Consider the following 23,224-nt stretch of genomic DNA (forward strand, 5'->3'; position numbering starts at 1 on the left):
GTTCAGATGGCTGGCTGCAGGGTCTAGTAGCCAGTCACTGCAGGCAAACTCGCTGCAGGTGCCCATAAGCAGAAAGGGGTACCTGTGACTGCCATCAGAAATGCAGTAGAGGTGAGGAGGGTCCTGCCTCTTGCAGGTCAGGCTTTTTTTCTCTTTTTCTAACTTGAGTCCTCCTTTCAGCTGGCTGATTTCCACCCTGCCATCCCTCCTCTGAAAGGTTTTGCTTCTGTTGCGGAGGATGGTCATGGTGAAAAGCTTTCCTGAGTCTCCCTCCCAAACCTGTTGTGAACAAATGATGAAGAAAACACTGTACTCCTGACTTACTTGGTCTTGTCCTATTAACTGTGGAATGGTGCATCCCTGAGTGCCCAGCCTGGGCTGGAAACACACTGCCAAGTCTCACGGTTAGCTAAGTCTTTTATTTTATTTTTGTGGAGAAACAGTGTTTAGTGACTGGGACCAAGGCCAGGAACAAATTAATGGTAGAACCAGAACTGGAACTTATGATGTGACTTTTCAGTTAAATTGCTTAATATTCCTCTCTCTGAATATCTTTCTCTGTAAATGATGTATTCACACAGTTAGGGGTGCTGGCAATTAGAATTTTGCATTTTTAAATCGTACTTGATAGGTTTGGTTTGCAATGAGGCTTTGTGAATTGTAACTGCATCCCGGGTTCTGGGTGTCTGTAGGACAAGCCCTACTGGCTGACCTCATGCCGAAGGACCTTTTCTAAAAATCTTGCTGAAATGCTGTCTGCTTATCTTCCTTTTCTTCCCTCTTATTAAGTAGCTTTTATACTTTATTGAACTATTCCTTATGAAAACTACTGATAAAGTTAAAATAAGCTCAGAAGAGACTTGATTCATAAGTGTATAGAAGTAACAGCTGAACTTCCGTAAATTTTAGGTATGGTTCTGCAGACAGCTCATTTTAGCTACTTTTCTGCTCAGTAATAAGTCTTCTCCTTTAACTGTGGTCTTTGTTTTTTAGATCTTTTATCCAGAGACTACAGATGTCTACGACAGGAAAAACATCCCTAGGATGATATATTGCATTCACGCTCTAAGGTAACTGGTGATGGGAGTAAAAGTTAAAGTAACTGCCAAATCTAGGAGTGTAAGTCGTGAAATAGCTTTAGGGTAACCAGTATATCAAAATCTATCAGAATTTACAGGTTCATTAATTTAAGGTTGGAGACAAAAGTCCAACTTTGTCAGGGCCATTGGCCCAATTATTTTCAAAATAGCAAAGAAGGACTATTGAATTTAGCACAGACAGCCCTCGCAATGACTACACCCTCTCACAAAGTGCACATATCATTTCAAAACACATACTGCAACAGAAACCAAATAAATGAACAAAAACTTAGCAAAAATATTAGTATAACCATGGGGCAGATATATGGATCAGAGTGAAAATGATGATGAACTGACATCTTTCTGTCCCAAAAGAGGAGCAAATAATTACTGTATTCATTAATGTAAAAACTAACATTTTTCCAAGCTTTAAAGTTCTGAGCATCTTGATTTTGAATGTAAAGTCAGGAAGGCTTTGACCACACCACTGAAGGTGGAGCTTTTTTCATGTCCTGCTTTAAGGATTTTCTTGATGTTTAGCACGAATAGTAACGAACACCTGCCTCATGCTGTCCCTGATGTGAGGGGCAGTGGTGTTGGCAGACAGCTCCTCCCTCTTGTGGTTCTCCCAGCTTATTTTCTGCACATGGAGGCCTTTTCCTTGCATTACTTTCTTGCATATTAGGCTTGCAGAGAAGGTAATTAACTTATGCCCCAAACTCTCTTCTACGTTCCTAATGGTGTTCAAAGGCACATCAGCTGCTCCAGGGCTATAGGTCAGAAACTATTCAATACATGCTGTAATTGAAATTTTTTAAGGTCTAATCCTTGACATGATCTGCCCACTCTTGCATTCTGCTATGTGCACTCACTGCCAATAAATAAGGCATACTACCAAAGTTCATCGTATTTCTTTTGGATACTAGGTTTTTGCAGTTGACATCCCTAGTATTGTTTTTTTCATCTTTGACAAGTGTTGCCACTTGAAATGATTACACCTGGTGTAATATTAACTAGTTAGTATCACCAGGAGTGTTTAGGGGTAGCTCTCACCTAAAACTTGGTAGTGTGGTCTGTTCTGTCAGCAAGTGTCTTATGTAAGCTTAAAGCAATTTTCTGAAGTGGACACATGGGGCTCTAATGTTAACTTGCTCAGGCTGACATGGTGGGCTGCATGCCCCTCAGGCCATGTTATGGACCGGCTCAGGTGTTTTGCAGGAGGTGGAAGAACACAATGCAGTTTTCAGATATTTCCTTCCTCGTTTATGGAGGAGGACTTTATCAACTGTGGGTTTGAATGCTGTATGAACAATAAGCCCATATGTTAGATACCTTCTTAAGACCTGCCTAATCATAGCAATGGCAATAACTCTCTTCATCTTGAACTGAATTTTGCAATGGGTTGACCTTTGGTAGGAGTTTTCCTTTCTCCATCTTGTCATGCCCCAAGATTTATGCCAGTGTCAGGATTGTTTTTCTGTGTTGTCTCAGCTTTCACTTTCAAGTTTGTCATGTTTTAAATTACTTTTCCTTGCTGCATACCAACACAAAGCTATAACTCTGTACTTACAAGCTATTATTTTAGAAATGGACTTCATATCAAATGTATCATGCCACACTGAAGGGGAACAGGCTTGGAGTGCTTTAGCTTATGATGCTTTCCCATGAAAGTGTAGGGCCCTGAGCCTGCATCCCATGCAGGATGTAAGAATCAGAGAAACAACTGTTGAGCTTCATTTATTTCCATGCCTTTTTGTAAAATGCATGTTGTAAGTCCTTCACTGGAGTCTTTTAAATCAAACTCCAGTGTCAATATTGAATGGCACACAGCCTATGTTGAAAGCAGTCTGGGAAACAACCGAATTAAGGACAGAGCACTTGCTTGGCCAGCAGCATTCGCACTTGAGTTGGCGTCGGAGGACACTGAGCCGCGGGACTCCAGTTCTGTTCCCCTTTTGTTGTTGAAACTATTGACCTGCTGGTGTCTGTCCCCCTGACTCCATGCCATGTAACCCCACCTGCTCTATTCTTTGGGTTTGTCAAAGCATCCTCTTCAGGAATCAGTTCAGGGTTCATCAACCCTGGAAAAGTCCATGTCCCCGTTGTTCGCAGGGTCCAGCACCACAGCACCTAGAAACAGCAATTGAGGCAGGCTTTTCACCTTTACAGCTGTAGCATACGCACATGACCACTATATGAAGAATCACTATTGGGTTTAAATGCTAAACTCTAATGCATCTTGGAGAACATGCTCAAATTTCAAAGGCTTATAACTTGCAAAAATTGAGCACTTTCTCAGAAAGGTGAGGGATTGACCTGCTTCTTATTCTTTTTTAGTTGTTATCAAGTCATTACTCCAAACCAACATGATTCTTGAGCTTTCCAATACAGCTATGTAAATTTAACACAGATGGGATATTTTCTTGTTCCTGTTCTTGGAAATCCTGAAGCCATCTTTAATTGAGATTTTCCTACATGAATTCATTTATGCACAGTCAGTGTGCATAATTTAAGTCCTTAAAATTGATAACATTTTTTTTAATTGCTCCTTTAAGAAGCGTGAAATAGCCTTAACTGTAGGTAATAGGAGCAAAAAGCTCTGTCTATCCAAAGGGTCTATTTGACATCTGAAATGCTAACATTTCACAGGGAAAGTCTAGTAATTTGGGGTTTTGTTGATTATTGAGCTGTTAGAGGGCCTTAAGATAGACAATGACTCTAAGCAAAATGGTTTAAATATTTTTTTAAATATGTCCTCATTCAAGTCTGAAATGAAGACCATTGCACTTACAGTATGTGGAATAACTTGCACTGTCAAATACAGCACTGCTTGGGCCAGGAAGGAGTGACTTAGCAAACACTTTCTAGACTCCCGTTGAATATAACTACCATCTTGCTTTTATTCTGTTGAAACATCAATTCTTAAAGCCAGACTTGAAAAATACAAAGGCATAGTTCTCACTTCTTGCACCATTTTCCTTGTGAAAGCTGATTTGGATTTGGTCCTGGACTAAAGGAGGTTAAGAACTGCTTCATTTAAATTAAGATCCTAACAGTGATTCTTTTTCCTAAATAGCAGTGTTTATGATATGTGTTTTTCCCCTGAAAAATTTAGTTTTCAAATGATCTTTGCAAGCAGATCACTGCTACATCCTGGACAAACTGTCCATCTGAAGCTGGACAGCTTCAAAACATTGTTTTCCTAGGAAGCAGTAAAATAACAAGCATGTGTTTAAAAAAAAGTGCACTATTTTCAGATCTGTTTTTTACAGTATGTTTTACATGAGCTAAGCTTAAAACAAGATCCAGGAACCTCTGGCTGACGTGAACTGCAGTTCTGTGTGGGCGATGCAAAGGGAACTTCACCTGGGAACTGCCCTTTCCCCTCTGTTTCTCCCCTGCTCCTAATGCCTCATATGCAGCTTTTCTAACCCTAAGACCCCCTGCGTTTGATTTTATGTGGGTTCCCTGTAGTTCAAGTTACACTATAAAAGCATAAAGCAAGCTGTTCAAGTGAAATGATACTTTAATACAGAGTAGAAGCATGTTTGTGTTCCCTGCAAGACCTGAAGCACATTTTCAGCACCACCTGGTGGTTAATAAGTTTATCCAAACAAAGGAGCATAGGAAGTAAAGCACATGGCTCAATATCCTTCTGGAAGTGCTGAACAGCAAAAATATAAGTCTCTAATGTTCATACCACTTTGTCTCTTTATTGTGGTGACCCCAAAAAAAGCCAGCATAGCCCTGAGATGCTGCTGATCTCCATAACTGTATGACACCCAGTGCTTCAGCCAGGACTGTGTCCCTGTCTCAAAATTAGAGTAAAATCTCTTTAAAAGCCCACAGGGAAAGACTGGTGGGCAGATCAGGGTAATGGAGGGACCTGGTTAATTATTATAGTCATGTAGGTTTTTTCCTGCTATAGCTAATTTGCATTTAAGACTGCTTTGACAGGTGAGAATGGCAGCAGCAATGATTCTGAGGGGCTGCAGCAGTCAAGAGAGTGTCGACCTACATGATATGTGCTGTTGCACCCATCTAGGTCGTGATAGCTCAGAGGACTAGCTGTGGTAGCATGGAAGACGAAATGCTGATTCTGTGTGCTCTGAAATAAATGTGACAGCTACAAATACTTGCTTTGAAATATCATCCTGTAATTTCCTAATAGCAAAAAAAAAAACCAAACCAACCAACCAACCAAACAAAAAACCAAGAACAAAACACAAAAGGGAAATGTACCCCTCTAGAAACAAAAATCCCAAGCCACAATGCGCATTTGCGATGTATGAAGTTGGGGTGAAATAATTTAAAAAAGAGGTGCAAAATAATTCTTTTGGAGGAATGTGTTATTTAAGTCTTGTTTTTAAAATCTGTCTTTTTAATCCCTGCTTGCAAAACTCATTTGTTTATTGAATTTCACCTCATAAATTATTGAAACACCAGTCTTTTGTAGATAAATATATGCCTTGTGTTTGAAAGATATTGAGAAAATATGTATGTACTCAGCTGTTTTTCAGATAGCATCGCAGAGCTCTAGGAATAATTATTATAGATACTTTTCATGCTATATTGAAACAAAAATATTAGTTCCTTGTTAGCACTTTAAATTGAACTTACTTCATTTTCTGAAAGCTAAATAGCTAATGACACAAATATATTTGAGATGGGCTTGGAGGGCCTTACAGGTCTTTGCTACTCTACACTTAAGAAGGGTGTCAGTGATTTCTGTGTCTTCAGCTATTAATTACAGGGATGTAATAACATAAGTCAAAACAGTACATAGATCCAAAGCTATAAGCTGTACTAAAGTGCATTCACATCTTGAGTGTTTGTTTGTTTGTTTGTTTGTTTTTTCCCCCAAGACTAGCTTTTGCATTTCTTTAATCATTTTCCACTAAGGTTTTCTACTTGTTTACATGTCCCCTGTGATCTGAGATAAACTGACAGTACCTCTCTTAGAGATGCTTTTTTGAAACATCAAGTCAAAAAAGACTTCTCTTTCTGTGAGACTTAAAAATACAGCATAAAGAAAACTGTAGGGTTCATTTATTCTGTATCGGCCCATGAAATTCAAGGGTTAAAGGACAAGCTTCATAAACGCGCTTTTCTCTTGTACAAAAGGCAAACACCTCAACTGCATGTGGGACTTCAAATTCTAATTTTCTTCTTTGCAGTTTATATCTGTTCAAACTAGGATTAGCACCACAGATCCAGGACCTACTGGGAAAAGTAGACTTCACAGGTAATCAATAGCTTATCTAATCATATGTTAGATGGTTTCTTCACCCAGTAAATCTGCTAACATTGTACATATTTTCTATTATTGTCTTTCTCCTCCCGCAAGGTTGTTCTGAACACATCCTAATTAAATAGGTGGGAGGCTGCTATTTTTAATGAATGTCAGTCTGTGAAGGACAGAAGGGAGTAAATTTGCATGGAATACTTGTCACATCTTAGATTCTTTCAAAATGGGGAGGAAAAACTGTCAAAAAGCCCTGGCCACAAGTGCTTTCAAAAATATTGCACCCATATTTATAGGTATGGTGATTCATAATTAAATTTTTATGCTTTTGTTCTGATATTTCTTTTTTTATGTGAACAGAGGAAGAAATCAGCAACATGCGAAAGGAGCTAGAGAAGTATGGTATACAGATGCCATCTTTTAGTAAAATTGGTGGGATTCTGGCCAGTGAATTGTCAATGGATGAAGCTGCATGTAAGTGTGGCTCTTGTTGTGTTTTCTACTTGATAATTTGACAGAACGCTAACAATATACTTTCTGTGTTTTAATTCATCTGATTTGTCACCCTTTAATAAATAGCAAGGAAAGCAAGCAAATTTTCACTGCCTATCACACTGCACCGTTGTTACAAGACCTCTTGCAATTTTTCAGTCTGCATTTTTGAGCGTCTCCACTGAACCATAGGAAGTGCTACCAGAAACAAAGATTTCTTACAGTCTTTTGCATGGATTTAATGTTTTAGTAGCTAGTGCTCCTCTAGAATGACTAATTGAGCTCTGCATCTGCCTCTACACCGTAGGGGGTACAATGGAGACAGCCATGGGAACAAGGTGTCTTCTCTGTGCCTCATTCCTGTGTTGGGTGCTTGTAGTTTTCCTCAAACACCTAATCAGGTTGCTGTGAGGACAAGACACTGTTCCAGATAGACAACTCTCTCACGTATGGTGGTGCATACATGGAGGAATCACTTGCCTCCATGGGCAGCTTTCAATCTGTCTGAGCAGTGGCGTGTGACCCACAGCATGGTAGAATCCTGCTGGAGGCCACATCCTGCTGGTGCATCTGAAAAAAGCTTTTCTTTTTTAGGGGGATTGATGGATAGTTATGGTCCTTTTGAGTCTGTCTTGAACAGTTTCCACGCAAAAACAAAATTAAATGCTTTTTTTGCTGCCAAAGCCTATCCATCTGTAAATACCTCTTTTTTTTTTTTTTTTCCCATTTCAGTTTATTTGTGGAATGAAGTGATATATTTAAAAAAAAAAAAAAAGCTTGAATTTAAATGACATGACATGAAATGAAGTGTGTCCACTTAAATCCACACTTGACCTCTAATTGTTTTGTTTGAAATCCTAGCCTTTTTCAGAGGGACAAACTGAAGAACAGAAAGGCTGGCTTGAGTATGTTAAATGGCACAGTGGATCACTGATAACAAACCAGTAACAGCACTGCAGACTGTACATGGGGCAGTGGAGAGGGGGAAATAAAGGCTGCATTATAATTAAGTTCCATTGCAACTTTGTTAAACCTTGCAAAGTAGCATAATTGAAACAAGCTGATTTGTGATGTTACTTAATGGGCTGAAATTTTCAGACCTTAACTTAAAACATGCTTCCTCTTGTTGATTCACTTTTTCTGCGTTGTATGTTTTGGAGCCTGCTATAGCTTAATATATGCATGCTTCTGCAAAGCTAGCTCTTAAAATACTGCCTTTGGATGTGGGGGTAGTTTGTCTTCTTTTTTAGCAAATTTTCAGAGATTTAGTGACTACAAAGCACTTTTCCACAGCTTCCTTCCTTTCCTAAAGATGAAAGGGCTGCAACTTCATTCTCTGAAAGCTTTTTATAGTGCGTGTAGGGTTTCCTTTAACTTTTGAAGTGTTTTAAGTCTTCCTTAGAAAAGCAGGGTTTCCTGATGCTGGTTCTGTCTCTTTGGGCAAGGAGTCTGCTGTAGATAACAAGCCCTGCCCCAGAACAGGAAACATCTGCTGTGGGAACCATCATGCACTAGTGAGGTTGGTTGTGGAGATCCTGCCAGAGGAAAGGGTCTAGCACCCTGCTTCCAAAACGGAGAAAGCAAAAGGATATATGAAGTGAAACGACTACTGATGACTCCTGCTGTACTGTCAGCAATAGTAAAAATCAGTATGCAAAGAGTAAACTTCAGCGCTTTCAAAGCGAGCTTATTCTGCAAGTAACCCTCTCTGTTATTCCACGCCTCTAGACTACTCTTTCAAGTCCAATCAGGTTTCTCACTGTTTCTCTTGGTAGATGGGTTCACAACATCCACCAATACCTGTTCACATCCTCACCTTGAACCTACCTGTTGACTATTTTTTGCTAGCTCCACTTACATCAGTGAGGCCTCTTACACAACTGTGGAAGAGATTACATCCTTCCTATATGTTGTATTTTATAAGAGGATGTGGGGATGATATGTGTGTCTGAGAACCGCAGTCTTCTCTTAGCCCCTTGAAGCTGATCTGAGTGTTCATAAAATCACAGAACGTCTCAGGTTGGAAGGGACTTGTAAGGATCATCGAGTCCAACTCCCTGCTCCTTGCAGGACTACCTAAAACTAAACTATATGACTAAGACAGTCATCCAGATGCTCTTTGAACTCTGACAGACTTGGTGCTGTGACCACTTCCCTGGGGAGCCTGTCCCAGTGACCGACCACCCTCTCAGTAAAGACCCTTTCCCTAATACCCAGTCTGAACTTCCCCTGTTCATAGAGTTCAATGTCAGTGGAACCAGTGTGTCTTTCTGCTTGCTTCTCCTCCATCATGCCAGCTGCATATGTTTCCCCTCTGATGCTGTGCTGAACTGAGCTAGAGCGAAATCATTTTAGAACAACTTTCTTGCATGAATTTAATGCTAAGCAATGGATGGTCCACTAACAGCTAGGCAAATTCTTCCAGTAACTGCCCTCTCTGAGAATATACATAGCTTCACTTCATGCTTCATTTGTCTATGTTGATTTTCCAGTGGTCTGCTCTTCTGTTCTACTTTTCTGAATTTGTACACCCCTTTGTCTTTCTAAAAACTCGAATTTCCTAATCATTGGCAGGCATCTTTCACCTCTTTCACATACTGAAAGAAGTTGAAGGCTCTAAACTCAGATATATAGACCCTCAGTTAACCTTAATCCAAAAAAGTGCTTTTTACAGAATGCTGTTCTTCAGTTTAGCAAAACCAGGCAAGGCCACATAGCAAGTAAATATTGATAGAATATGGAAAGATGGCATTCGTGTTTTCCCTCACACATCTCCTTGGTGGCATGAAAGTAAATCCTAGACAAGCCACTGTGGTGATAAATGGGGAGTTGTCGTGTTCCTCCTTTTGGGTAGGATCTAGATAAACATTTATCAAGAATTGCATTTTATATAGCAATGTCTGTAAAATCTATGAGATGGATATGCCACCAGACAGTTGCTGGTGTCTCTTTGTGGCATGAAGGTCTAGAGAAACTGTAGCTCTAGAGAAAGTCCTTCATGTAGACCGATCTCAGGGCCAAATGTGTGCAGGGAACACCTGGGAAGGGTGTGTTAGCCATTACTTTACACCTAATTCAGCTGCAAGTGGTTTTGATTTTGTACATTCATGTAAATTTGCTGTGTGGAAAAATGAGTATTTCTGACTCTTAAAATCTTGGAGTCAAGAATTTATTCAATAGTTGAAGTTTTCTTGTTTTCTCAAAGGAAAGGTTTAAGACTTAAGCAGGTCAATGGCTGTAGTGTGTCCTATGGCACTTTTTCCCCTTTTCCTGTTCAACAATATTTTGGGAACGCTGCAAAGCCCTTTGGGTGTCCCTGTCCCCCCTGTCCATCTGTCCCCCTCCCCCCGTTTAAAGTTTGTGTCCTGTGGCTTTGCAGGTGACAGAAGCAGAGACCATTATATCGCAGTGTCTCTGGTTCCACAGCTGCTCGTGGAGATCCTCAGTTAAGAAAGGAGTCCATCCCAGACAGGCTTAGATGTATTACACAGGGTTGCACCCTGCCTGGCGAATCTTAACTATGTTTTCTGGGGGACAAGTTTCATGGAGTTTGAATTTCCTTATTCTTGTGCAGTATCTTTCAGATATAGTTCATTTAGACAATACTTTCGTATATCTTGTATTTTTATGGACACGAAAGAAGCTTTAACTAAGAGAAAAAACTGGAAATGCTTTCAATTCCTGCATATAGTTGCCTTCTAAATTACATAGGACTTGAACAATAAAATGTAATTCATGTTTTATTTTCTGTCAATAAAATAGTAACCCCCTGGTTCAGAGAAGGGTGAACATGGAACAGGCAGCTATGTGCCACCTTTGAGCAGACATTGAGTGCTTTTGTTGCTGCAATCTAGGGGAAGCATTAGGAGTGGGATGCTTGAAGGGGAAGATGTAAATTGTTGAATGCATATTAAACACTCATTTCAAATAAATCAGAAGAAATGGTGACAGTATTAATAATAAACGGATACAAGGAACATGTATGTAAGGAAGAAGGCTTCCAATCTGGTGTTCTGAAAATGTCCCTGGTTAGTGGGTGTCAGTCCCAGGGAGTCAAGCTGAATGAACAGAGAACTTGCATGTGACAGCTGACTGAATGGGCAGGAATTAGATAAATTGTGGTTACTTATGTGATTATACATACATATATACAAGCTGTTGTTCTTTGATTCTTTTACTGCTACTTCTATTAATACAATTATTTTGTTGTCTTGTGACAACAGCTAAGTGATTTTCTGTTGATTGGTGATTTCCCCAGATTTAATTAAGGAAGTTATACTCCTATTGCCAATCATATGTCATTTGCTTCTTTTTAAAAGAAGCCTGGGGTCAAGGAATTAAAAGTATTTGAACTTAATATGTTTTGCTTACTGAAATTTTGGGTTGTGCTTTTAATTTTAGTGCATGCAGCAGTAATAGCAATTAATGAAGCTGTTGAGAAGGGAATAGCTGAGCAAACCATTGCAACTCTGAGGAACCCAAATGCAATGTTGCTAAACGTGGATGAGGAACTTGCACAGGACTATCAAAATGAACTCTTTGAAGCCAAAAGGAGAAAAGAATCAAATGCAAGACTTAAGGTAGTGGTATTCTATTAGCACTCATAGTATATATGTTCCTTCATGTTGCTTCTCATGCTGCAGTATTACAGTTTTAAAAATTAAGTTAAATTAATTTTTAAAATTAGCGCAATTAGGAAAAAATGTTAAGCTAAATGAGATAAATAATGGTAATGCAACAAGCTGACAGCCAATTTTGTAAGAATATGATTACTATGAGTATGATGTAGCTTAACTTTGACCAAAGGATTAAATACCAGAGGACTAAAACAAAAAAATACTGTTTTTCCTCTATCAGCTGCTTTAGAGAAAACAAAATTTTCTGTTTAAAAAGTTGCCAAAAAAGATACCTTTTTTTGAGCATAAATTATTACTTTTGCCACAGATCTTTAACTTGAAATTGTTTGCTTTGTTTTTTACATGAGAGCTAATGCTTTCTGTAGTTGAGAAATGCTACAATATATTTACATGACTATTTTACAGGAAGCAGAAAGTGCTTTAAATATTGCTCAGCCAGGTACCATGAAGTGTTAATTTCTTTGGTTCATGTGGTCAACAAATTCCTTTTCAAATACATCCAGCAAATATTTCAGCTGATGCAGTTTTAATGACTCCCACTGATAGCTTTTCTCTCTACAAAGTTTTTGGGTGTACTAGCAACAATTTTGTTTTCTTAGAACGGCACAATCTCTGAGGAGGAGAGAGATGTCTACGAGGAGCTGCTGACACAAGCTGAGATTCAAGGCAATATCAATAAGATAAACAGTAAGCTATTCTGGATCCCTATGGAAGTGTGCACGTAACACATGATCTTCCACATTCCAGCTGAACACGACTTGAATCCACAGGAACAAACAAAATATTTCTGTGGAAACTTGTAAAATATGCAGAAGTAGTTAATGTCTGCCTACAACAGTTTTTTCTTGCTGCTGCTTCTCTACTAATCTTTGGGGGGGTCTAATGTCTGTGTTTGTGGTTTTCGCTGTAAGGATTCCTCAGTTCAGAATCGAATCATTTATTGCCTGCTCTGTTTCCTTATGTTTGAGTTCATTTTGTGTGCAGAATACTGTAAATTTTGACCCCTCTTCTATATAGAGCCAAAATTCATTCACAAGCTTTCAGTTAGCTGTGGTTGAACTGCTCCCACATGGGCTTGCAGAGAGCCAGAAACTCCTTTTGTAGGATTGAGCTTGAAATAGATAATCCTCTGCTGGATAAAGACTGCCACCCTAGCTGGCTTTTACAAAAAGTGAGATGCTGACAGCAATGGACTTTTTTCCACAAAAGTGTATTTGCTGTTTATGAGCATTGTTTTCAGTTCAGTTCACATAGCTTTAGTCCAAGTGAATGAGGCTATTGACTGGCAAGATGAAGTGGCGCTGATGGCAGGTTTGAATCGTCCTGCTCTGAGCCTACTTGAAGTTATGCCGCAAAATTCCTCATGGTCCCTATTGCAATTGTGTGATTCTAAAGACCAGAAAATGCAGGTAATTGAATGGAACGGGCACAACGCATCAGTTCGCTTTTTTTTTAGCTGACTTTAATCCAGAGAGAAATTGTCTTTACTCTACCTTCAGCACCACTTAATGAAACAGTTTTACAGAGGTTTTAGAATAAGTGATGTACTTATTGACACCAAAGTAGCTGCATTTGCTCTAAAGCACATGATGCCCTTATAAGTAGTTACTAAGATATAAGAAGAAAATTTGAGATATAGCATGCAGCCCCTAATACTATATTTGCTTTTAAAATGAGTTATAGCTTGAGTACAAAAAAAGGTAATATTGAATCATTAACAGCAAATGAAAGAGTCAGTTGGGTTTTAAGGAGAAAATCCATCATTTTGAGTAAGATGAAAATCACAGGGAACGACTAATGCTGCGTTTACTGTGACATTGTATTTGATGCACAGGAGATAGTACAACCAAATCCTAGTGTCCAATCAAGGGGTTTTATCCCTTATCTCCTATCAAACTTAAAAGCATAATTAAATCTCTTTTTCTGATCTGTTAGATAGCAGGGGTTCCAAACACGCTTGACAAAAGTGAAATACAGAAAGAAGCTAGTGTTGCCAATGCGGAAGCTGAGGCTCACAAGCTTAGTGAGTAACTGTTTTAATACTCATTTCTTACCATCACCATTTAATTATATTAAGTTGATGAATTGAATCCACCATTCCTTGCATGTAAACGAGGTTTCTCAAACTGAAACCATATACATTGCATTTTATGTTTGTAACTGTTCTCAGTGTCACAATTGCCGAGTCGCCAATCTGTGCTGCATTGGATGTACTCCTTTTATCTGAGGTAGCTAACACTTTTTTATTTGAATAACTTAAGCTACCGGTAAACACATTGGCTAAAACTGAAGACAATACATGGCTTGATGGCTTGAACAAGTATTTATCAGTGCAGTATTAATCCTCATTTGGGAGTGATGACCATCCTTGTAGAATTAAAATAGAATGATCACATGGAAGAATATTTTGCAGTCACATTGCAGAGGAAAATTATTCTCACTTTTAGACACACGTATTTAAATTGAACCTGTTATTATCCTGCTAAGATTGTCACAAGACGCAAGTTATAGTTTGTAAAAAATATAGTTAAGGGGGATCTAAATTTGCAGTGCATCTATTGCTGCTTTTGACTGGAAACTTCTTTGCTAAGAAGTTCGGCTTTGGTTAAATGGCTGTCATTTCATGCTACACCTGGGAATGGCTGAGTGGCTGTTTTGTCTCTGGTATTTCCAATGCTTTGAATCCAGGCTGATTGTTTTTGTAATGTGATTTAAAGACTGTACTGTGAGGTTGGCTTAAGCCAGAAGTGAAGTTTGACTTACTACCTCAAAAGTTAGCCTGTTTTAGATTGATTAGGCATGGTGAGCAGTACTGTCTCTAGAAGAGTTGCTCCTTGGTAAAGGAAAAGTGGAGGAAAAATGTAATGTATGAAAAGCAGTAACAGCAATCTGCAGTGTGACTTATTTCTTATGTTTGGTTTGAAAAGGAAAAAATAGTGGGTTTTGTTATTGGAATATAAACAATGTAAAGCGTGTTTTGCAAGTCGCATGCTCAGTTCCTGAATTAGAAAACAATAGCTTGGTTATTGACTACAGAGCTAGTCTAGTCCATGGCTCTGACTCTCTTGCTCTTTGCTCTTTTCTCTAAAAAAGCATGCACATCTCGGCTTTGAGATCCTTTGCTTTTTCTAACCTCAGGAATAGCCAACAGAGAGAGCCTTCAAGAACAACATAGCCCCATATGACCATGCTTCAGAGGAATTGAAATGAGGCGAGGGGCTTGTTTAGGTGCGCCTGGCTACTTAGAAAGGTTTTCAAAGTCTTCGTGTTGTATAATAAGATTTGACTGTTGCTGTGAACATGAACTGTGGATGGTGTCTGCTGTACATGCAGTCTCCTACAGACCTGAGCAGTCAGTGGTGACTAAAAGCATTCCCTGGATAATAGTATACATAAAAGCCGTAAGATAAGGTGAAGGAGATGGGGGTTATTTTGCAGATGGAAATGGCATTTACGTAGTTGTCATTCTTTACTCCACCACACGTGCTCTAACCTTCAAGGTTGTTTCCCTTTGCGCAAGACCAGAGCGGGCCCTTGTACAAGGTGTTCCTGGGTGTGTCCTGGCCCGGGTTTCTTCAGAGCTGGCTCCTTCAGGTGTGCAATTACAGTGGCTGTGACTAAGTTAAGGGGTGTTGTAATGTTTCTGCAGCTGCCCAAGTAGGAAGTGTTGTTCAGCATTTTTCTGCTGGGATTCAAACCCTGCTGAAGTCAGTTCAGCAAAAATCAGAACAGGCGAGTTGCTCAGGTGCTGAAAAGGGTTACGCTCATACTCCTGTATGGTTGTCAGTTTAATTTAAAATTTGAGCTGTAGAGAAGGGGACAATTTCTAGATGGCAATGTTTGTGACGACTGATCTTCCATACAGCTAAACAACCAAATAGGTGATGGCATGCAGAGGAAGTCCTAGAAACCATAACATGTGGGTTTCCATCAGTTCAGCCTCTGAAAATCCCAGCCCCGCAACATGTTTGGCTGATTTCTACAGGACCTCCTGAAATGAACTATAAAAATGTCGTTGGTGTTGCAGGACAGACTTGTTCTAGCTAGCCGAGCTAGGTCCTGCTGAAAGGAGGAGACAAGGGAGGAAACACAGCACAGAGTTTGGGGTGAAGCAAGACTGGGGCACTGGAGGTGACATACCCAGCAGTACCTGCCACAGGCAAACCCAGGAGGGATGTTAGGGCTTTCTCTGTGCTAGGATGGGGTCAGCTCCTTGTTTTGGGTTAAAGGTACAATAAGCAGTCTCTAATATCTAAAAGTCCAGAAACATTAAAGTCCTCCAGTCCATTATTTGCTGTGTGCCTTTGAATAGACACTGGTTTTGCAACATTCAGCAGTTGCCTTGAAGAATCTCACACAAATACAGGTTTTTACTCTAATGACAGCAAATTATATTCTTTGGAATAACCTAATTGTCATCTACATGGCATAAAGAGGAAACGGCAAAAGAAAATTAATAGGCTTCTCTTTCCCTGCTGTTCTCTAGAACTTATAGCAGTTGACAATATCAATACTGCAATTCGTAACTGTGATCCTAGTAAAACACTGGTTGCACTGATGAAACCGGAGGCACAGCTGCCTATTGTTCACTCATTTGCTGCTGCTGTCTATCAGACTGAGCTGTTCAACCTCCAACAACAGAATGCTGTGGTAAGAGTGAAAAGCTTATGACCTGCTTGCTGATGTTATGTAGTCAAACCATGAAAGAGCACAAACATAGCATGTTGTTGTGTAAAATCAGACTTAATTCTCTTGCCATGTTGTTACATATTGCATGACTGGTTTTGGTTGAATAGGCAATATTGAACCACAGAATTTGTTTCTTGACACACTTTTGCTCTGGCTGAGCTCTTGTGTTGTAACAAATTGACTGATATTTTTTAATTGTTGCATGCTCTTAATGAGGACTAACTCTGTTTTATATATTGTGTAGAAAAATAATCCCCTACTATGAGGATAAAACCAGAATAGATAGCACTGTGGGGCAAAAGAAGGAAAGGCTGAAGGGATGTGTAGCAAACCCAGTAAGTTCTACCACCAGTGTTGTTAATCTGACATGCCTGTGACTAGGAAATTTACCAGGCTTTTTAAATCAAATCCATCTCCTTGATGGTATCTAGATTGTGTAACTCAAATTCGTTACACTGCTTATTTAGCTTCCTGACTGCAGTACGTTATTGTCCTACAGAACTACCTGGCACATGATGAACTGTCTATTGCAGTAGAAATGTTGTCAGCTGTTGTGTTGCTAAACCAGGCCTTGGAAAATAAGGACATCCTAACGATAAAGAATCATCTCAGAAACCCATGCATTGGCTTCAATAATGTGGAAGAGGAAAACTTGCAACGGTAAAGGTTCATTTTGTCTTGTCTGGATGAGACTTGGCAACTTCTGCAAAAGAATAAGTAGGCATTTTACTAGGTGGGCTGTCCTGTGTTGTGGCTATGAAGTTGAAAGAGCTGCAAGATAAATGTCTGTGTCATAAGTTAATAAGGGATAATATGACAATTGCTGAACTAGTTGTGTATCTGTAAGTATAAGCAATCGCACAGCCTCAGATGTTCGAGGGCAGAGTATGTGTGAGGTGCAGGGAAAATATCCTCGGAAAGCAAACATTAAGATCTGACAAGAACTTTTGCAGACACTAACACATGAACCAACTGCAGCTGGAAACTGTTAACCAGTAACCTCTCTGCAATACTCAAAGATCTTTGGAATGAGGTAGTGTTTAATGCCTTAAGGTCCAGGAGGTCCCTTAAACCATGGCTGACTCTTTTTGCTTGAGAATTGCAAAGGTCTGAAAAACGTAGCACAGTCCTGCTTGCTAAAAAGCTGAGTACAATGCTGTGGCACACATGCATGTTCAACATTAAATTATAGCCTTCGCTCAGCTGCCAGCTGCTTGCACTGCCATGTGCCTGACTTGTCACAGCCATGTGCTGCTACCTCTGCGCTCTTTTGTGTCTCTGCAAAAAATATCAGGCAACATTACAATTTGTGTGACACCTAAGCCCCCAGCATGTGAGGGAGAGTATGGGGGCATGGGCCAGTTCTTGCCTCTGGGTCACAGCTGGTGGAAACCTCCCTGTGCTGCTCGAATGCATTACTAGGCAAAAGGGACAGCAGTGGCTGAAGATCTTCACAAGGCTGCCAGGGCACATGAATCTGAGAGTGGCCCTTGCCAGCTGTCTCAAAGCTGGAAGGAGGGCAGTCACGATAGGAATAAGAGGCCAGTGTTTTGGTTAGAGGGAGCAGCAGAATGCCATAAGGTGGAGCAAAATTAATCTGCCACTTGGCCTCCGCTAATGTAAGGTGATGTTTGTGAGCAAGATAAGCAACATTACAAACATACAGAAATGGGCCCCAAAGTGTCCAAGTGCAGCATTTTTGGCTGGTGTTACTGTGACCTGATCTTTAGATCACGCTGCCAGTCAATACAAACGAAACACTAGGAAGTAGTTGGAGCAGAGAATAAAATAAAACTTTATTATGCTATTATGTAAATCTGCTGCCAACCGTATGTTGAATATTGCAGGAAGCTTTGATTGCACAATACCAGAAGGAATACAGTAGAGCTAGAAAAAGTTCAGTGAGGGAGATGGTGTTCAATGGTTTTCTACCAGAAGAGATGAACTTGTTAGGAATGTGTTTCCTGGAAGAGAGAATTTAGGGGAAATATGACATAGGTCTGTAAAAGAGTGCATGTTGTGGGGAAGGTTAATAAAAATTGCTATCTTCTCTTATAGGTTTAGTTTTTATTTTCTTATGAGAACTAGAGCAAGAAAAGTTTGGACACTATCAGATATCAAGTTTGAAATTTACATAAGGAACTGCCATCTCACGAAACACTTGAATAGTGGGACTCATTCTTCAAAAATATATAAGATTTCAGAGTAGATAAATTAATGGAGCACATCATTGCTTCCAACTATTAAAGTGATATGTAGCCTCCAGCTCAAGAAGCCCTTAAATGCAGGCTGCTGAATGCTGGAAGGGCAAATCAGAGCAGGAAATGTTGATTCTCTCCTGTATTTTTTCCAGCAACCATTCATTTCTTACACTTCTGCTGGAAATAGAAGACAGGTATTTGATCTGACATATTGTGGCAGTTGTATGCTTGCTACAGGAATACAAAAATTATTTAACTTACGTATACATGAGTTTACTGAGAAGTTTTCCAGCTCATCTTGATCTGTGATCCTTCTGAGAGGAGTAGACACAGTCTACAGAGCCTGTGTTCGGAGGACCTTGAGTTGTGGAGAGAGGAGCATCACTTTTTATGCCCTTCCTCTGCCCATGGCCCATCATCCTCCACATGGAGGGAGTACAGAGGTAGCAGGAGGTGCTGCTACTTCATGCTAGGGCAGAAACTCTGGTCTTTGAATTAATATAGCAAGAAGCCAACCATAGTTTCTCCCAAATTTATCTGTAGCACCACACAGCAAAGTGTATGTCCAGTGTAGGTATTACCATCATCCCACACTGCCAAGAAAAGTGCTCTGAATTCGTGTACAGGGCCATTTTTTTCAGATCCTGAAATGCATGCATAGAACCAACAAGGCAGCTTGCATGTCTGGATAATTTCTGGGAAGACATGAGTTTGAAATTCATTCACTGAAAAAAATACTGGTCACTAAATGATGGATGATACATCTGACTAATTCTTTATGGCAGTTTATCTTGTATATGAAATACACTTATGTATTTTATATCTTCTTATAGTTATGCTGATACACTATTGTCTATTAAGTCAGAGGCTTCATCTCAAGGCCAAGATTATTTAAGCTGGAATGATATCCAGAACTGCATTGACATGATTAATATGCAAATTCAAGAAGAAAATGAAAGTAAGTAATTCTTCCTCTACATCACCCACAGAGATGATAGTCTGGTCCTTGGTACACAAATTTCTGTGCTGAATGGCCTTGTAGGAGACACTCTTCAAGAGAGAAGAGCATTAAGTAATTTTGAATGCCTTTGGTCTTTAAATGGTCTTGGAGTATTCCTGATTATGTTTTGACTGGCTGAAAGATACCGTAGGGTGCCTGCCTTCTTCAGTGTTACAAATGCCATGGTTCTGCCCACTTGGCAGAATCTTTCAGTATTTGCACTGAGTGGTGTCGCATTGGGGATTTTGCAGAAATTGTAAGCAAAGCGTGTATTGGGGGATAGGGAAAGAAATTACAGGCAGTGGCCTGTGGAAAAAAGTTTTTGTAATGTTGAATGATTTCCAGGCCCTTGTTTTTCACAAGGAAGTCAGTAAGAAGTTACACAAGTGCAATTATCTGTTCTGCTGTCTTTTTAGGTAACTTGATTTCCTATATGAGACTAGCTTCTTGTGTCCACTTTTCCTTATATAAATGGATCTAGAGTTTATTTTTGAAGCTGAATGTAACTGCATTGCCCTAAAAGGGTGGTATTATATTATATGTGATAGCTGGTCATTTGGGCTTCAAAAATGCTAAAAGACCAGCTTTCTCCACTGGATATAGAAGTACAATTTTATTTTTTTTTTTTTTTTTACTAAAATTTGAGGCTAATTATGCCCAATTTGCTGGAGCAAGGAAAGGAGAGAGCAGCTTTCAGACCGCTTGCCATTTGCCAAGCAGTCTGGAGTATAGTCTGAGAGCCTTCCTAAGGCACAGGCTGTTTCCAGAGCAGCACTGACGCATGGTGCCTGTGCCCTTCCTGCACTGCCATCAGTGTTCTGTGTGCTACTGTTTCATACTGGTAAGACAAGCTTTATATCACAGAAATACTAAAACTGACTGTATTGTTGCTTCCCAAATCTAGTCAAGTGGTTGTCGCAGACCCTTGCGGCTTGCTTGCAATGTGTGTTCTCCAGCAGGGTGGGATGCTGAGCAGTTTATTTTACTGACATAATCACTTTTTTGTCTGAATCTTTACAGTCACTCGGAGCTGAAACAGACCTTAAGAAAGGTGGCCTTACATTAGGAGAGCTGGTCTTTAGTACTAAAATAGCTGCACTTGATTTCGGTGATACTGGCTTCTGCCCAGGGATAGTTGTTTAGGGCAGAGAGGGGAGAAAGAAGGGTGGCCTCTCTTTCCATAAGAAAGCCTTCATGTCTGCATGGTCCCTCTTTGGTAACACCCCAGAAAAATTGCTCATTCACAAAGCCTTATGAGGGCATGGATCCGTGACCCCACCAGCTGGGCTGTGGTGGGTCTGGGAGAGACTTGGTAAGAGACAGTCTGCTGCTGGCAGGGATGCCATCCCTCACAGGTGATGAGGAAGCCCTTGGCTGGTGCCCTTCTGTGGTGGCTTTAGGGAGAAAGTACCCCGAGTAGCTCATTTCAGCAGTGTGTGGGGGTAGGAGGAAATAGATTTTAAAATGTTGAGACCAGTCTGAAGAAAACAAGTTAGAGGTTTTATTAAATACACTGGACCATGTTACTTGATGACTGAAGTCCTGAGCACCACTGGTCTTGAACAATCAAGTAATTTCTCATAAGGTCAACATTATCAGATTGGTTATTTAAGGTGAAATTTAAAGAAATAAGGTAAAGTTATTATGTAATGCTTTAGCTGGGTGGTCAGTATGCATTTGTCCAAATCTGGGTTTCAAGTAATCCGGTCTGAAATCACTTGAAAATAAGTCTTTCAGCACTGTGAGCCAATATGTGGGCGAACGTATTTAGATGTGATGCCCAGCCTTTCCTTAAGCTTCATGTAGATACTCCTCCCTGAAAGTAGGGAAGTCTGTTTTCCTTTTTTGTCAAGGATAAATTTTATTTTTATGAAGAGGTAGGTTCAGATGAATCAATAAGTGTGTGGCAGAAAGGAAAACTGTACAACTTAATAACTTCACATGAATATTTGAGCAAAAATAATTTTAAATCAGCTGCTGCTGCTGCCTCTGCTTCTTGTTACTTGATTTTTCTGTTCTTTATGTTACTGCTTTGTTTGTACCTGTTACCAGATAAGTTGCATCTTTCTTTGATATCTGTCTTTAATAACTTTTCCATTTCATAGGAATCATTGCAATCGGTCACATTAATGAAGCAATTGACCAAGGAAATCCTGAGAGAACTCTAGAAACCCTACTGTTGCCCACAGCCAAGCTGCAAGACGTGACACCAGTAAATGCAAGGCATTATCAGGATGTTCTACACCACACCAAAACACAGAAATGCAAGGTTAGAACTTTGACTGTTGCTGTTTGTCAGAACTGAAATGCCGATTCTTTTCACTTTACACGTGTGTTCCTGTCCTGTTCCCACGATGTTTGGATTAGGTCTGCCAATGGGGTTGTAAATAAGCCAATGACAACAAACTGGCATGAAGTAATTTTCCACTACAACTTATTCTGACTGGCAAAAGGGATTAATTCTCAATGCATTAATACTAAGACTACTGACTTGACGTAACCTTGCTTATTTTTAAGTCTATTAGGTTGCTGCAGCTATTACAAAACACAGGCAGCAGCGGTCCTGACATAGGTCTGAATTTGTGCAAGGATCTAGTTACCAGACTGTGTTAGGCAGGTAGTTACAATATGGATGGGAATTGAGGTTTTTGCCAGAAAGGAGTCATAGTCATGCTGAAGGAGTCATGGTGTTCCTTAATAAACCTTTGAGAAGCACTTTGAGGAGTCTCAGTTGCTTAAATCTGGTGTTCTATAACAGTGGAGTTTTGTAGGTATTTCTGTTCTGGCTTTGTCATGTAACAACATGCTGGCTGTCTTGTTGTGCCTTCAGTTTAAACCTATCTCAGCAGGATATTGCTATCTACTTCCCAAAAGCAGTGTCCTGGTTATCATCACAGCTCAGGGAAGCATAAACAAAGATCAGCCTAACAGCTTGCAGGATGTGACTGAACACAAGGTTAGCTAAAGCTACTAGCACAGCACTTAAAATGTCCGATGTTTGGAAAAGACGCTTGAAATTCACATAATGCATTCCTAAAATAATATGGTCACCTGCAGAAAGTCCCTGAACTTTGGCTTGTAGAAATATCTTCTAGCTATCTTGTCACCTCACTGGTGATACCTGCTGTGAAACAGTGTGTTTCTGCAATCCACTGACAGAGCTTTCAAAAGGCACATGTCAATTTCTTGCTTGGGTTCCCAGGTGAGGGCTGGTTTCATGAAGCCCTGGATCCTGAAAAGTCTCCTCCCTTGCTGCGTGTGCTGGGGAGGGTTTAGTGCATGCTGACTACTTTACCTGTCCTGGAAAGGCCAGGGTTGGTATTTGCGTGCAGAAAGTGTCCATGCAGGTGATGGCCGCACAGTGCTGGCCCAGGACACGCCAGACCCTTTGTGCATGCATAGCGAGCCAGGGTGTCCCTGAGGCAGAGACATACAGCCCACAAGCTCCCACGTGCCTGCCCACAGCAACCCTGCCCTGGCTCGCTCCTGCCGGCTGCTGCTGTGCTCTCCTGGTGCAAACCTGGTGCCTACTCCTGTCCCTGTGTGAATGTGCTGATAGGAAACAAATGCGTGTCTCCAAATTTTGGAACAAAAATTGTGCAATCTCTTTGATATCTTCTCGTTCAAAAATTTGTGATGTTCCTAGAGACTTCTGCTGGCCTTTCTTTCCTGAGGTATTTTGGTTTTGCAGTCCTTTGACAACTACTTAAAACGCCTACTCTGTAAACAGAAGCATTGCTCCTGTTTAGGAAAAGAGCAAGACACTGTACTATATGTGCTCCAAAAAGAAATACTCAGATACATTAATCTGACTTACTTTCTATGCTAGTCAATCACACAGACATCACCATTCCTTAGGTAAAGGTATGATTTAGATGGAA

The 23,224-nt window shown here is 40.2% G+C and overlaps 1 protein-coding gene across 3 annotated transcripts in view; it reads left to right on the forward strand.

Moving 5' to 3' along the window:
• The window catches only part of IQGAP2 (IQ motif containing GTPase activating protein 2), a 130,667-nt gene that overhangs the window by 69,181 nt on the left and 38,262 nt on the right, over positions 1-23,224 (forward strand). Inside the window, exons 5-15 of one of the 3 annotated variants that reach the window (XM_087741874.1) lie at positions 994-1,070; positions 6,257-6,324; positions 6,685-6,798; positions 11,218-11,396; positions 12,053-12,140; positions 12,699-12,862; positions 13,389-13,476; positions 15,940-16,103; positions 16,642-16,802; positions 19,177-19,301; positions 21,449-21,612. In XM_087741874.1, coding sequence (XP_087598000.1) covers positions 994-1,070; positions 6,257-6,324; positions 6,685-6,798; positions 11,218-11,396; positions 12,053-12,140; positions 12,699-12,862; positions 13,389-13,476; positions 15,940-16,103; positions 16,642-16,802; positions 19,177-19,301; positions 21,449-21,612 — 1,392 coding nt within the window. The remainder of the gene's footprint in view (positions 1-993; positions 1,071-6,256; positions 6,325-6,684; positions 6,799-11,217; positions 11,397-12,052; positions 12,141-12,698; positions 12,863-13,388; positions 13,477-15,939; positions 16,104-16,641; positions 16,803-19,176; positions 19,302-21,448; positions 21,613-23,224) is intronic. The other 2 variants (XM_087741871.1, XM_087741872.1) reach the window with 2 other exon arrangements.

This window comes from Nipponia nippon, unplaced genomic scaffold, assembly GCF_047370975.1.
Source record: "Nipponia nippon isolate SJK-2023a ecotype South Korea unplaced genomic scaffold, ASM4737097v1 scaffold_8, whole genome shotgun sequence".
In the NCBI taxonomy this organism is placed as follows: domain Eukaryota; kingdom Metazoa; phylum Chordata; class Aves; order Pelecaniformes; family Threskiornithidae; genus Nipponia; species Nipponia nippon.